Here is a 16,361-nt window from a genome sequence, read left to right on the forward strand (position 1 = left end):
AAATTTCAATACGTCACTTTTTACATCGAAAATGCTGCATGTTGTAAAAGTGAATTGGAATCTTTTAATATAGGTGTGACTGCTTGAGTAATCCTCGTGTATTATTTGCTGATGTCGCCGGCTGTAATTTAAAATTTACTGAAATAAAAGTACAAGTTCTTCCTGTGTTTTAATACTTTGATTTTTCATTTGTGGTTTTTAAGTTGTCCTTGCTAGGGTTCAATTTCGTCATGAAATTATTAGCAACATTACTTAAACTTTAGTCTGTACTATGAATATAAATTCAAAACTCATGTCATTATAAAAAAATCCTTCCTTAAAAACAATGATATAAACTTTCAACATGCATGATTTAATGCAAATTTATATTTTATTTATGAAAAATTTCGTAGATGTGGAGGTAAGAATAAAAAAACGGTAATGTAAGGCAGAAGGCATTTATTATAAAAACAAACACATGTCATATCACTTTGGTGAGCAGCACTTAAATCTATTTATTGAATTTTAAATATATAATTTGGTTCTAGCTCTTATTACGAAAGGCTGAGTTACAGCTTCACTCATCACACTATAGTGCAAGTAACAATATAGTTTAACTAATTTCATTTAATTTGACTCTTTATCGATACCTAAACTATTGCAAGTTTAAAACCAATTTTTGGTTTTACTATGACTTGAAATGAAAACCGTATTTCATAAATTGTTAATCGATAGTATTTTGAACACTCACTGTGTCATATTGCACTATATACCCCTAGTTTTAAGTTTCTAAAGCTTGGAATAATTGTAATAATTTTCCAGTTAGGTACAGATGTATCCGCATATTTTAAAGCCCGGACAAATTTTATCTTATAGCAAGATATTTATATGAAAAAAGCATCAAATAAAGTCGCATTCTATTAAATAATTTGACAAACGCGTATTGTTAGTAGATAACCGGGTATTTAAGGCAACGATTCGTCATCATTCATCGTTCATCAATAGTTTATGCAGCAGATTAGACCGATAATGTCTACAATTTATTCTGCATATAACGTATTTATTTAACCTTCTAAATTAATAGAATCATTTGGCTATTATTATTCAGAATTTATTTTCTAATTAATTTAAAATACATTTCTATTGCAAAAGGAATATTTAAAGAGAACGTGTGCATTAAATTTAGTTTAAATCATTAGACATAAAAGACTTTTTAGGCAATCTTTTCAAACATAATATACACTCGGCGTTCAACCAAACGGTACGTCGCCTTAACATTGTTCGTATTCAAAATCAGCCCAACACTAGCCGTTAATTATTTCACCTTTTACGGTTTCAGGTACATTTTTTTTAGTTAAATTGTGAAAAAAACACTACGCGATATCACTGGCTACCGTTTAAAACTGTCTGAAATTTTTAAAGACACTTTTCAAACTACCTTCTTCTAACATCAACTTCATTTCCATTAAATATGTGCCTTATGAGAAGATTTTAGTACTTTTTTATTCCTGTGTACATTAAATATTCCACACTAATCTACATAAATACAATTAGTGAGCCCTAAGCTTTAATTTTTAAAAAGTAAGGTCTCTGAGATCCTAGCAACCGCTACTAAATATTACTACAATTGCTTTGTGATTTACATACAGTATTTTTTTTATATATCCGTTTTAAAATCCTAGTATACCATATTATTTATTCGCCTGTAATACTGTTCAAACCTCCACCAATATAAACCATAGTCAAATTTTTTTTAAATATATTTAGTTTAATAGACATCATTCTGAAAAGGATCCGAAGGAGATGGTCCAGTAAAACCATTTTCCTTGAGGATTATGTCAATTTCCACTGATGTACGATACCTTTATCCCTTTATATTTGTATTTAGATTAAAATGCATAAGCGTATTTAAGTATTACTATAATTATTTTAAAATTCATATTTGTTTTTATATCGCAAAATAGAATCAACAAGTACAAAATAATTTAAACCACACAGATGATCACAGATGATACCAGATCTAAATTCTCGTAATAGTCTTACGAGAATTGTAATTATATTTGAAAATATTTATTATACATTCATAATAAACATTTTGTACTTTACTAAAATTACCTTAAGGTTGTTTCAACCTTAATAAGAACCCCTTAAATGGACGTCATTAAAAGTACCAACTTTCCTAAATTAGGCAATAATAATTTATATATTTCTTAACTACCCTGAAAGGGTTAACTTCGGCGAAATCAAAACCATAAACACCTTACTTTTGTCACTAATCAATTGACTTATGATCTCCTACAACCATATCCTTTCCTTGCAATACGTCACACATTTGTGGTTTCACTTTTGTTGGAGGAAATTTAGTAAGGCAAAAATCGGCAAAGAGACAGAAAATCTTACACAGCAAAGGACAAAGCAAGGCTTGATGTATGACCGCCGCAGTGCGATACCACGGCCCATCGAATGGATCCAATATGGCCGGACATAGCATGTGGTTCAAGTTCACTTGAGCTGGCTGCAAATAAAATGACATCATCAAGTTAATAAAAGTTAAAATTTGTCACCTGTGGACTGATCTACGAATTGACCAACAATCATTGAAGCAATTTAGTCTTACATTTTTAAGAGTTAAGCAATAAAAAACACAGATTTGGTTAAGTAATATATCAGTATAAAGGTTTGTATCTTAATATAATAATACTTACAATAGCAATCAGTTGTAGAACGATGAAATGGTAAAGAAGATTTAGGGCGTAGCTGAAGATACACCAATTGAAGTCCCAAAATGGTTCTACATTGTACACACCTTAAACAAATATTTTTGAATATAATTAACTTGTTATAAAGAGTATATTATATTTACGACACAGTTTGTATATAAAGCAATTAGAATTGTATTAGCATAATCATGATACTATTAATTTTCATAATAGTATAGGCAAAGTTTTCAACTTTACTAAGGAAAGTTGAAATAAAATGAAACATGATGAAAGGAATTGGCTTATGGTCTAAATTAAGATTGTAATTGTAAAAATTAAAAGATTAAAATTGTACCTCCAATTCTCAGTAAATAATATGGTATTACAAACATCATTCCATGTTGTATCCAATATAAAGCTGCTTCAGCAAAAATCTGAAAAGATAACCAAAAATATGATTACATAAACATAAAATGTATATGAACAATAATACTTCATAATAAGTTGTAACTTACCGTTCTTGAAGCTGTTTCAGGAAATAGGAATGCAAGTAATGGTCCATTTAATAAATTCAAATGTATACGAAATATGGTTGTTACCGTGTTACTTGGTGGTGCGGTCAGCAAATAGATCTGAAAGAAACATTAGTAAAACATTACATAAGAAATTTTCAAAAGTAAAAACTATGACTTATTTGGAATTCCACTTTAATGCAGGCAGAAAATGAGGCAATGACATGGAAAAATAATAAAAGAATTCCATGTTAAGTTTAAAAACATTTGTGTGTAAGTAGTGTACCAAAACAGTTTAATTAAAGTGACAACAGATTTTTTTTGTATATATATATACATAAAAACTCACTTACCTGCATCAATGTTGTAACATGACAAGGGTTCAACAAGTATATGACAGTTCTAGAAGCAAACTTGAACCCAATTTCCATTCCCCACAGTAAAGATAGTAGGATCACCAACAGGCGTTTACCACCTCTGTCATATTTTGAATAACATTTTTTCTCTGTTATTTGTAACTTGGGATAGATCTTTAGCTAAAACAATTCAATGTACAATGAAACTATTGGAGGAAAATGTAATGAATGTCATTTTTAACATATAAACTTTAGCTGAATTAATTTCAATACATGTGGTAATTACTTTTGTTGGTAGACATGTGGTAATTACGTAGGTTGGTTTGTTGGTACAAGAGTAATTAAATTAGGACAATATTTTTCATTATAACAATAGATACTTACTAATGTGTAGATGCATATTGATGATACTAAAACAGTTTCAATTATTTGTCTTTTAGTTGACAAAAAATAAGCACATTCAGGACCTACATTTCTAGGCACAGCCTTATTTGCACCACTATATGCCCACTCGAACATATTGGTCGTATTTAATCAATGTTATATTTTAATTTAATTACTCATTATTGTTTCACGTGTATGGCAGTAAAAAATATTATATTTATATAATATTAACACATATTCCAAATTTCCGTTTCTTACTTTTGACTAGCGCTTTTTTGGTTGAAAATTAGTTGGTCTCGAAGTTAAAATCTTGAAGCTTGAGGGGTTGAAAAAATGTAACAATGACAGTGACAGAACTGCAGACCATAAACATTGTGTCTGGTTTACACAATGCCAGTACAGTAAGACAGTAGCGCTTAAAAACAGCTTTGGCATACAACTGGAATTATGTAGTATGTAAACACTAACCAATGGTCTAATAGTTAAGGGTACGGACTACCTACCACGATTGAATATTATCTAGAAGCAAAAGCGCAGAAATTGTTGGAATAATAAAATATATGTAACATGGCAGGTCAGTTTTTTATTGCTATTTTTATTTACAATGAAAAAAAGAAATGCTCGCCTCGGCGAACGCAATGCTGCACTTTATTATCATTAGATAAATTATGGGAACACTTTTTTTCTTTAAATAAATTGAAAGTGAATTTTAAAAATAAAAACTTTTCAACTTTTAAGTCGTTTATTTGTATGAATATACTTAAAGTAACTATAAACTATTAAATTTATCTACAATGGCAGTGCTTACAACAATATTTAAATTATGTAGGTCGACTTTATTGCCCAAATTTTGTTTAAATAATAACATACGCAATTCTGTAGGGTTTTAATTCCGCTCCATACGTACTTATCTAATTTGACATTAAAGATCAAGAGCTTCACTCAGAATTATATAATGTGAAATTTGTTAAGTATGACTAGCGAAATGAATAAACTTAACTAAAATTTAAGAGAATTTCAATTACCGAATCAATAGCATAGAGAATGATCTCAGTGATTGCGAACATAATTTCAAGCAATAAAATAATCATATAAAAATCACAAAGATGAAATGAATGACTGTCTAAAAATTAAATAGTCTAGGTCTTAATGTAGGTATCTTTAAATCCTATATTTAATTTGCTTTGGTGTATATTCACGTAGATAACGTGAAGAAATACAAGGAACCGCTTATCGTACATCAACTTATATAAAAAGCGCGATTATGGTAAAATTTTAAAGTTAATTTGGAAATATGGTAAAGTAGAAATAATTTTAATATATCTATGTTTTGCGTTCGACTCATTTGAACATACTCGGGCTTGAAGTTGCTTTTCGTAATTTATTGTATTCTGTTGTTGTTTACACTAATTAAACGGTATTTTTTATGCAAACGGAGCACCGCGAGACACGCTCCAATAATCGTCCAGATTTAAGTGTGTCACGTTCAGGTTTTGCGAATTGTTTATTGTCTTCAATAATCGTGAGCCAGAAGCTAAGTTTGTTGGCAAAGTGATGACAAGTGCCGCCCTCTCCGTTACATTCAATAAACGGCGTAGAGCGGAAATCTTCGAGACATGACCCAGGACTAGCCAATGCTTGGCCGCCACCTTGACCACCCGCTCCCGTGTGCTAAAAAAACGTATTATAAATTATTCTATCACATGTATGTACGTTTATTTTTAATTTATCCCGTCATTTGATTTTTATTATAATTGTACCATCGAAATTGATAAAACGGAATTAAATTAGGTAAATAAAATGTTTACCAAACATATAGGAAATAGATGTAATGCTATTTTTTTAGTTTAGCTGCTTGGTTTTTGAAATATTAAATAGTTGTATACATTGTACAAAATAATTAAAGAGATAACTCACCATGACAAAGCTGTAACCGATCCATAGTTCTCGCCAACCCGCCGGGCAGCTCGGAATGTCCAGTGTTTGACTGTGTACTGCTATAACGTTTGCTGGCACTTCGCAAACCACGCATCTTGATATGTATCGCATTATTTCATTGCCTTCAACTGGCATCATTGGAATTGGTTGGCCAGTGGACAGCCAGTAGCTTCGGTCGTTGCGACTAGCATAATTACAAACATCATTAAGGTCGCAAAATAGGAAAGGCATCGTACTGAATTTACGGACACATGAGCCGGCGTAACCCAAATCTTGGTTGTGGGCCTTTTCATTGCCGTCGATGTAAAGTAAGGAGTATCCGTCCCATAACTTGACGTGGCCAGCTTCACATTGTGGTACTGCGTCACTCTGGCTGTGCCTAACTAAGAGAATACCCGTCAAATAATCAGTTGTAACACATGGAGCCCCTGGAGTTCCGGGAATCCCAGTGGCACCGGTACGACCAGTTTCACCTCTTTCACCTTGTAAACCTTGAATACCTTGCGGTCCGGGTATGCCTGGAGGACCTTGAGGACCTGGATAACCACGATCACCTTTCATTCCTGGAGTGCCGTCTATGCCTGGCACACCTGGTGGTCCAGGATTGCCTGGTAGACCGTCGAACCCAGGAGGACCACGAGGTCCTGTTACCCCCTTTTCTCCTAAAATAAACTCTGCATCTTCGCCCTTGTCGCCCTTTTCACCAGCCATACCAATCAAACCTGGCGCACCAGGATATCCTCTATCACCTTTCTCCCCTTGTAAACCAATTGCGCCTGTTTGACCGTGTAGTCCATCAAAACCACGCTCCCCTTTAGCTCCTTTTTCGCCTATAATTCCAGGTATACCAGGTGCTCCTTGATCACCCTTTTGGCCCGGTAAGCCAAATCCAGTTGCTCCTTTGTCTCCTTTATCACCTTTTGGTCCTTCAATTCCAGGTAATCCTGGTACACCTGGTACACCGTCAACGCCGGGTGGTCCAGCAGCTCCTTCTAGTCCTTGTTCTCCTTTCTCTCCCCGTTGCCCTGGTGGAGCAGAAAGCCCCGGTAGACCCATTGGACCTGGAAGACCAGGGAATCCTATTTCTCCTTTCTCACCATGAGCACCTTGTTGGCCAGGACGTCCATGTTTGCCAGGTGTTCCAGGTAATCCTTTTTCTCCTTTGATTGTAAGTCCAGGGATGCCAGATGGACCAATAGGACCTCTTTCTCCTGCAATAAAAGGTTTGTTATAATACAATAAAACATAGGTAGTTAAAGGTTTTCTTCTTGTTTCCAGTAGGCTTTGAAAGCTTAATATTAAAATGAATGAGAAAAAGCAAAAGAATTAGAAGTGGTATTTAAAAAAAAGGACTCACTCCGGCTATCTAATAAAATTAAAATAGAGAAATATCTTTAAAAAATTAATAAGAAATGATACCGCATTCGCAACTATCAAAAAATAATCTTTTTACTACGACGAAGGGTTGATAGAATATGATACTTATATAAATTTTACCTCTTTCTCCTGTAAATCCAGTTCTTCCCCGCTCTCCCTTTTGTCCCGTAAATCCTTGATCTCCCTTTTCTCCTTGTAAGCCTCGCTCTCCATCTCTACCGGCATCTCCTTTCTCTCCACTAAAACCAGGATTTCCTTGAGGGCCTGTATCTCCTTTATCTCCCTTAATGTCAATTGATATTCCAGGTAGACCCAGATCGCCTTTCAATCCTTTGTCTCCTCTTAGTCCTGGTAGACCAACAGGGCCAACAGGACCTCGTTCTCCTTTAAGACCATCTAATCCATCAGGTCCAGGGAAGCCCCTGTCTCCTTTATCACCTTTTTCACCTTGCAGCCCGGGGAATCCCGGCTCACCAACTGACCCAGGCATTCCATCAATACCTGGTGTGCCTGGTCTGCCAGGTTCCCCTGCAATGCCTCTTTCGCCTTTCTGGCCTCGTACACCAGGGTATCCCCGATCCCCTTTAACACCTGGTAATCCAGGTAAGCCATTGAATCCTTGAGGACCCGTGTCACCTTTTTGTCCGGGCGTTCCCTGTAGACCGTAACCCGGTAAACCAGCATTCCCTTTATCTCCTTTGTCGCCTGTCATTCCTGGAGCTCCATCCAAACCTCTCAAACCAGGTAAACCTTGGTCGCCTTTGTCACCTTTGTCTGCTGCTAAACCTGGTTCACCTTTGGGGCCAGGAATACCTGGAAAACCTCTATCACCCTTATCTCCAGATAAGCCTGTTCTTCCTGGCGTTCCAGCTGGTCCGTCAAAACCTTGATCGCCCTTGAGACCAGGGACACCTACGGGGCCAATGGGTCCGGCAGGGCCTGCTACTCCAGGTATGCCCGGAAAACCTAATTCTCCCTTATCTCCTTTATCCCCTGGCATGCCATCTACCCCCGTTATGCCTCTGGGACCTGGACGACCACGAGCTCCAGGGAAACCTTTAGGGCCATCAGGCCCCTGCAGGCCAGGTTCTCCTTTTTTGCCAGGCAAGCCTATAACTCCTGATTTACCTGGAATGCCGGGATATCCTTGCTGTCCTTTAGGACCCTCCCTCCCAGGTGTACCTGGCAGACCTGGTACGCCAGGAGGACCAATAGGGCCATCATCACCTTTCTGTCCTGGGAGTCCTGGACTTCCCTGCCTTCCAAATAATCCCATTTCTCCCTTTTCACCTGGTAAGCCCATTGCTCCCGGTGGTCCGTCATTTCCAGGTAGTCCAGATATTCCTCTTGGTCCCTGGTCTCCTTTTTCTCCAGTTAGACCTGCAGGTCCAGGAGGACCAGGCATGGAAGGACCAATTTCACCCTTATCTCCTTTTAGCCCAGGAATTCCGGGGAATCCTCTAGGGCCGAATTCGCCAGGTGTTCCGGGGAAGCCCATACTACCCATATCACCTTTTTCACCTCTTGGTCCAGGAAGTCCACGAGGTCCAACTGGACCCGGTCTTCCAACTAACCCCATATCACCCTTATCTCCAGGGCGACCTGAGAAACCTTTATCTCCTTTTTCACCTATGTCACCTGTAAAATAAATAACACGATTTCTTAGATACAAATAACACTCCAAAGAAATTCATCAATGTAAGTAGAAACTTATAACAATAATCGCAAAAAATTAATTGCGTTTTCTGTTGACGATATTGATCAAATATAAGAAGAAAAAAATGCAAAACAAAATTGAAATATGGGGTTAGCTTAGCTCACGATGTCAGAATAACTTGATTACACCGTGCATTTGCCATATCGTAATTCGTCTGGAGATATAAATTAATTTCATGTCACGACGCGTTTTCGCGATAAACTCCAAAAGTACTGAACCAATTCTTATCAAATTTTGTAAGCACCTATAATTTTGTCCAAAAACTATTGATCTTTTTCTAATATCGCGCGACCGAAGTCGCGATTTAACTTTACAACTCGATGTGTATATGTGTGAGTACGAACTCAATGTGTACGTGTTTCCATGTAAGTGTCGAATTAAAAGATTACCGAACATTTTTATTTCGAATTCATGTTCATTTCTATGTTTTATCAATAACTTAATGAATATTTTATTGTCCGTTTAGTTACCTGGTAATCCTTGAGGTCCTGGTGGTCCTTGAGCTCCCCTATCACCCTTGGTTAACTCTAGTAGATTTGCCGGACACATGCCAGGTTCTCCTTTCCTTCCTAAGATTCCTGGGAATCCTTTATCACCCTTTTGACCTACATCACCAGGAGTTCCCTTTTCTCCTTTAACTGAAGCACCTTTGGCACCAGGTACTCCAGGAGTCCCAGGAATTCCAGGAATACCATCCGCGCCAGGCGGTCCCAAAAAGCCTTGATCTCCCTTATGTCCAGGCATACCAATCTGACCACGATCGCCTTTAAAGCCATCGCTTCCTCTTTCACCTTTTGGGCCTGGTGGGCCTCTCGGCCCTTGTAGTCCCTTTTCTCCAGGAGGTCCCTTTATCAAGCTTGATGGTATAATAGCATCGGCGCCTTTATCTCCAGGTGGACCCATAGGGCCCTCGTCACCGCGTTCGCCCTATAAACACAATATTTAAAAAATGTTAAATGATTCATCCAGTCTTGTAAAACCATATCACCATCCTGCTATTAATGCCTACGGAGGGTCAACACATCATGTACTACTCTTTCATATATCTTATAAGCCGTCATTCCTGAAATCACTCGATTCTTACGTACAGCGTCTTTCACACAATCCATCCATACTTCCATTGGTCTCCTTCTACCTTTGTAGATATCCAATAATGAATTACTTAACATATCATTGAGTAATAGAATAAACAACGTAGATATTTGTGAACCCATCAAAATTTGACTTTTTATGCCATATTAAAATTATATTGATCTTAAAAAGTGCCGCAAAAAAGTCAGGAATTGCATCTCTCATCTGTCTTATTTGGTTTTCTCACAATAACCACAATTTGAAAAAGCATTTAAAACTTACATGTTATTTAGGACGTTTTTTTTCGTTTTAATATTAACTCCTATGCAAATAAATGTGTCTGTTATCAGAAGAATTTAATATTGATTTAAATTGTGTTTTAGGGTATACTAGCTTATCGCCCGCGACTACTTCCCCGCGGAATAAAAAACGCCTACTACTATTAGTAGCCTATATGCTCTTCCAGACTATGTTTTTACAGATTTCAAACCGTTCATGAGACACCTTCAAACATTCATTCATCCATCCAGCATTGATAATAGTATTATGATATATCTGACAAATATGGTAGAACATCATCACAAACAATAAGAATAACCGAAAACTCAGTCGTGGAAAGAGCACGGTCTTGTTTAAAAGTTTACTACTGATATGAATAGAAATAAAGTAATACGTACGGGAGCGCCTGCTGAACCGGGTAATCCATTTAACCCATCCGCGCCACGTTCACCTGGTAGGCCTACAGGACCTGAAGGTCCTCTTTCCCCCCTTTCGCCCGGGAATCCGTCTTCACCACGATCACCCTTCTCACCCGGACCGCCAGGCCAACATTCATTACAACGGCCACCTATGTCACCTTTAGGTCCAGAAGTTCCAGGTGTGCCATCAGTACCAGGAGTACCTTTATCTCCCTTCTCTCCCGGAGCACCCATTTCTCCCGGGCTTCCAGGAGTTCCCAATGTGGAATTTCCGGGTACACCACGTAATCCGGGATAACCTCGTTCACCTTTTTGTCCTCTTTCTCCAGGTATTCCGGGACGACCACTCATGCCTTTATCACCCTGATAAATAATGTAAATGGCAAAATTTAAATATGCTTATGCTATTTACTTACTACTAATGTAACACCTAGGAACTTTCCAAAAGTATCCATTGCTCACAGTTGTTAACTGAACTGAAACCAAAAACATTCTACGACTGAGAAGCATTTAACCACTTTTGAGCATCCTCAAATTGACTACAGCTCGGCTCAACTTGTGTATCAGGAAAAATGTTTGGTAGTCGCATAAATAAGTGTATTTGTTCTTGCACACTAAAAAATTAAAAATATACATGTAAAAAAGTCACTTACGGGGATCGAATAACCGTCTTCGCCTTTAAATCCTCTTGGTCCTTGTGGGCCAACTGGTCCATCATAACCTCTAGCACCAACTTCTCCTTGAGGCCCATCCAAGCCAGGCTCTCCCTTTTCTCCCTTATGACCAGCAGGTCCTTCTATGCCTGGTGTTCCTGGTTCTCCTTGACCACCCGGAGCTCCAATTGGACCTGATTCTCCCCGTTCCCCAGGTCTTCCGTCTGTACCTTTTGGTCCCGCTGGGCCCATATAACCTCTGGGTCCTGCAGGACCTGGCGGGCCGCGAGATCCAGTGCGCCCACCGGGTAATCCTTGCACACCTTTAAGACCTCTTTGTCCTGGTAACCCATCCCTTCCAGGTTCTCCCTTTCCACCTGGGCGTCCTGGTAATCCTGCAAGTCCATCATTACCTCTGTCTCCCTTTTGTCCCATTGGTCCTGGAGCGCCATACATACCATCTCTTCCCTGAAAGTTTTACAAGTATGTTTTATGTCATATACATTTTCTAACTTGGTGACTCCCGCGACTTTGTTCATATAGAGTATGAATGTAATTACTAAACTTGAATAACTATTCTATAATTTGGATTTGAAATTTTGTATTATTTAATAAAAATAATGTAATTTTCAAGTAATTCTGCTAAACGAATAATATTTTCGTTCAATATTGTCTACCCTGTCTGCCTTGGCCCAACCATTGTCGGACCTTAGTTCTCAGCATAGTGCTAAAAGCCTTATAAGTTAGTAAATACATTTCTTGTTATTATTATTATTATTATGAGAATTTTTGTTTTTACTGGCTCTTTTAGTTATAATTATTTTGTAAGTAGTTTGCTATGAGTATGTAATGTTCATAGAATCCTTATAAAAATAAAGAATAAAGTATATTTCCCCATAAAAACCTATCATTCCACCGATATAGTCTGAATGGCATGATTTGATACTAATGTTGATATTATTGTAATTACCTATTTTCATATAGCAATGTGTCTCATATAATGTTGTGTGACTACGATTGACCTTAGTTTGTATGGCACACCAAAAATTATAACTTACTATTGCTCCGGGATTTCCTCTAATGCCTTTCTCTCCTTTAATTCCCATTTGTCCTGATAAACCTGGTTCACCTACAGGACCAGTATCCCCCTTCTCGCCAAATTTTCCGGGCTCTCCTTTCTCTCCTTTTGGTCCCATATCACCTGGAACTCCTCTGATCGCGCTTTTATTATCCTCCCAAGGCAATATAATCGGAGGACAACCTGGCCCTTTGTCACCTCGATCCCCCCTATCTCCCTTGTCTCCTTGAATCGATTGACCCCTTGAACCTTTAGTGCCCTTATCTCCTTTAAATCCTTGTTGTCCCTAAAGGAAGTAAAATATATAACCCATTTTTTAAAATAAAGATATGAAATATAAAAATCAATTTAAAAATATTTAAATTGTTAAATTTATGGCTTACCATTGGACCCGTATTTCCTTTTGGTCCTTGTAATCCAGAAGGTCCTGGTGGTCCGACAGGTCCTTGACTACCTTGCATACCATCAGCTCCAGGTTCTCCTTTCTGTCCTTTGGGATATCGGCCCATATGAGCTGCTTCTCCCTTGTCTCCTTTATCTCCCTTTGGTCCCCCGATACCCCGGGGCCCTTGCGAACCCTTGGGACCTGATTCTCCCGGTTCACCCTAATTTTAAATCAAAGGTAAGCAGATGTTCTGGTGGCGTAGTTTGTAGTTGTTAGAAAAAAAGTTAAATACTTACATCTGTTCCATTACAGCCATCTCTTCCTGGTATACCGGGAATTCCAGTTTCTCCTTGTGGTCCCGGCGGTCCGGTGAGACCAATAAAACCTTGAGCTCCAGGTTTACCTCTATCGCCCTTTGGACCTCGAGGACCCTGTGGACCCAACTGTCCTTTTTGTCCCTTTGGTCCTTGCGGGCCTTCAGCACCTTCGTGACCAGGGAGACCTCTCATTCCCGGTGGACCTGCAATACCTGGAAAACCCTGCGAAGAAATATTAAAACCATTACACATACAAACTAATAAATTAGCTAATACATTAGTACATACAAACACACCACGAAGGCGCAAAAATACATTACCTCCCATGCTAACACGAATAAAAAAATTAGAGGATGATAGATGAATACATTTAGATTTGTGTCCTGAAAATTAGACCAAACCTAGACGGTATCCGAGGTAACGTTTAGCTTTTGTTGATATATGAAAGAAATTTAAGCTTAAAGTGTATCTATAATGTGACTTACTCTTGATCCCTTTTCAGCAAAACATTTTGGTACACAGCAACCGGGCGCCGTACAATTCCGGTCCACAGCGGTGGTGCGCTGCCGCGTTACAGGGTCGTATACAGCGAAGTTAAGGCCTGGGCTGGGCGGCGGTCGTGGCGCGGGAACGTCTGGCCGCCCTGACAGCCCGTAATATCTTGTAGGCGCAGGAGGTTCTGGGCGAGGGTCATTGCGGGGATCACTGCGCGGATCACTGCGCGGATCACTGCGCGGATCATTGCGCGGATCATTACGCGCACCGTACCAATCCGTCGGCGAGGGCGGCGATGGTTGGTTCCGGGTACCATACCAATCGGTCGGCGGCCAACGGCTTGCATTTATGTCGTTAACGTCCATCCAACCATCATCTTGCTGCAAGAAAAATATATACCTGAACTTTTTTGCCGCCGTAGTCATAGTATAAAAGATAAGAGAAGAAAGCTTCTGAGCCGTCAACTTCAATACAAGAGCAAAAACATGCCCTTACAAAACAAGTAATACAAAAAATAATCAATGTTTTTGATCATTTTAATTATTAAACATAAATGATTATTGTCTGAAACATATATTTTATAAACATTAAAAAAAGTTAATTACAGCATGTTTTTATCTTAAAACATTTAATTAAAATGGCTAAGTCTCTTATAAGAAATATCTATACTCAATATAAAACATAATTTTATGTCATAAAATGTTAAGTCAATTGTAAAATTCCATTACCAAAATACTTGTAATAAAATATAACATTTACTGTCTATATTTGTCATAACGTTATGAGGGTAATATATATATAATATAATGTAATAATAACTATTTTATATTTATTATTACATTATTATTCACCCTGTTCTGACATTTCGAACTCTCACAGCGGCTGCTCTTCACAGACGATTCGGCGAAAGGTACTGACAAATTGGTAAAAATAACCGCGTTGAAAGTTCGAGCTGCCGTGATTGCCTATCTTCATGGTGTGGCATCAAAGATGAAGGATATTTTATGTGTATCTAATACAATTGAATAAGTACAATGCGCAATTCACAGAAATCTAATGAACAACGTTAGGTATTACTAGCATAATTTGATATGCCACATTTCTCTACGTTTGCATTTGCTTGTAAGATGACACCATAGTTTCGTAACATATTTTTATAGAACTTATGCTTCACTTTATGTCTTTCAGTCGCTTAGTACCTACTAATTAAAATCATTGGTACAAAGGCCAGCGAGATGATAAATTTGACACTGACTATAAATTATAAAGCGTCTTTCCTGCATATTTTTTTTATTTTAAGAATGGAAAAAATCCTGTAGGAAAAAAATTCTTTCTTGGGATTTAGGCTCACCAGTCTTAGTGAAGAACAGTAAAATCACTGAATTCGTAACAATAAAGTTTTAACGTATTTTAGCGGAATATACTGAATATTGAACAAAATTATCATTAATTTTGAGGTTATCGGCCATATCTAAATGTATTGAACCGCAACAAGACATCTTCTATTATTTGAAATGTTATGATTGTATTTAGCCTTCACAAAAATAAATTGACTGCAATAATATCTTTATTAATATTTATTTTTGATAATTTTACGCCGCCGTAAAATTTATGCCCAAAAAAATTACTCCTTTGACTTTTGGCTAGTCCATAGTTTGGAGTAGTATTAGGTGAATATCGAACTAAATTAATAAACTTACAGAAACATTTAGCAGCTAAAAAACGTAAGTTTTATATAGCAAATATTGTTACCACTTAGAATATAATTTAATTTTAATGAAAAAAAATATACTTTTATAATCTACTTAACAAAAAATTCGATACACAATCTATATTAGTAATTAAATTAAAAATAATTGTAGCGAGCGAGGCGCAGTTTGCGCAATGTGGGGGCACTGCATCCGATGATAAACTTTGTCGGTGTCCACATCGCGCTTACAAATGATTTACATACTATATATGTAAACAACATAAATACTATGTATATAAGTAAATCAAATGTTACATTTTGTTAAATCAAAAGTTTACTTGAAAAAGCTCTATCATTCAAAATTTTACTTATTTCTAACTCGTTTAATTTGAGTGTCCGTCAAAGCCTTGATTTAGTTCGCGTTTTGAAGAAATTGCAAAAGGAATAAAACAAGCGAACCGGCGAGTCGGGACGCGCCTGCGCCTGCCTCCTCCGTCATTCCCGATTCCGCACAGTTTTTGCTTAATATTGACTTTAAATTTCAGAATGAACAAAATAGTTTTAGTTAAGCATAGAAAAAATAAAATCTTACTTACCGTTATTACTCCTGTTAAAGGCGCCAATACAGCCACCAACCTGATTAAAAGATATGAAAATCAGGCCACTCAGTTGTGAATTTTCAGTTAATTATTAAAATATTATATAAATATAATATTGAAATACCATAGAATAAATAGCTATAAATAAATATATTCTGATGATCCGTTTATAAAAAATGATTAAAAAAAATTATAAGTTTTAAAAGAAGGAAATAAAATATTTAAAGTTTAAAAAGTTACCAAAGTACGTGGAGCGCCATGGCACGGAGCGCGCTGCGCGTTTGTCCCGTGCGCGCGCGCCGTTCGTGCCGGGATACTAAGGAGCGAGAAGCGGCTGGCGGTGGCCTGCGCGCCCCGCCCCGCCTGCCGCGCGCCACCCCGCACTACCCCGCGCTGCCCCCGCGCCGCCCTAA

The 16,361-nt window shown here is 37.5% G+C and overlaps 2 protein-coding genes across 2 annotated transcripts; both read right to left on the reverse strand.

Moving 5' to 3' along the window:
* Nucleotides 1–423: 423 nt before the first annotated feature.
* LOC106127477 (transmembrane protein 164) lies at nt 424–4,274 on the reverse strand. The gene is made up of 6 exons (XM_013325557.1): nt 3,931–4,274; nt 3,544–3,726; nt 3,194–3,310; nt 3,034–3,112; nt 2,685–2,785; nt 424–2,494 (listed from the first exon to the last, which is right to left on the reverse strand). The coding sequence occupies exons 1-6, from the start codon at nt 4,063–4,065 to the stop codon at nt 2,252–2,254; spliced, it is 858 nt and encodes a 285-aa protein (XP_013181011.1). The 5' UTR covers nt 4,066–4,274; the 3' UTR covers nt 424–2,251.
* Nucleotides 4,275–4,658: 384 nt separating this feature from the next.
* Nucleotides 4,659–16,289, reverse strand: Col4a1 (Collagen type IV alpha 1). Its single transcript, XM_013325558.1, has 12 exons — nt 16,189–16,289; nt 15,946–15,985; nt 13,650–14,039; nt 13,144–13,386; nt 12,846–13,067; nt 12,443–12,748; nt 11,385–11,852; nt 10,711–11,094; nt 9,433–9,889; nt 7,366–8,883; nt 5,848–7,079; nt 4,659–5,601 (listed from the first exon to the last, which is right to left on the reverse strand). Exons 1-12 carry the CDS (start codon nt 16,206–16,208, stop codon nt 5,341–5,343), a joined length of 5,541 nt encoding a protein of 1,846 aa, XP_013181012.1. The 5' UTR covers nt 16,209–16,289; the 3' UTR covers nt 4,659–5,340.
* Nucleotides 16,290–16,361: the final 72 nt, after the last annotated feature.

This window comes from Papilio xuthus, unplaced genomic scaffold (assembly GCF_000836235.2).
Source record: "Papilio xuthus unplaced genomic scaffold, Pxut_1.1 DF824655.1, whole genome shotgun sequence".
Lineage (NCBI taxonomy): Eukaryota > Metazoa > Arthropoda > Insecta > Lepidoptera > Papilionidae > Papilio > Papilio xuthus.

Excerpts from the sequence above, each read along its gene's own strand:
- Col4a1 (XM_013325558.1), bottom strand. The coding sequence starts at position 16,208 with ATGGCGCTCCACGTACTTTG. Across the intron at positions 15,986-16,188 it reads ATGGCGCTCCACGTACTTTG|GTTGGTGGCTGTATTGGCGC; the intron begins GTAACTTTTTAA and ends TCTTTTAATCAG. Across the intron at positions 11,095-11,384 it reads AAGACGGTTATTCGATCCCC|GGTGATAAAGGCATGAGTGG; the intron begins GTAAGTGACTTT and ends ATTATTTATCAG.
- LOC106127477 (XM_013325557.1), bottom strand. The coding sequence starts at position 4,065 with ATGTTCGAGTGGGCATATAGTGGTGCAAATAAGGCTGTGCCTAGAAAT. Across the intron at positions 3,311-3,543 it reads ATGTTACAACATTGATGCAG|ATCTATTTGCTGACCGCACC; the intron begins GTAAGTGAGTTT and ends TGTTTCTTTCAG. Across the intron at positions 2,495-2,684 it reads TTCTACAACTGATTGCTATT|CCAGCTCAAGTGAACTTGAA; the intron begins GTAAGTATTATT and ends TTTTATTTGCAG.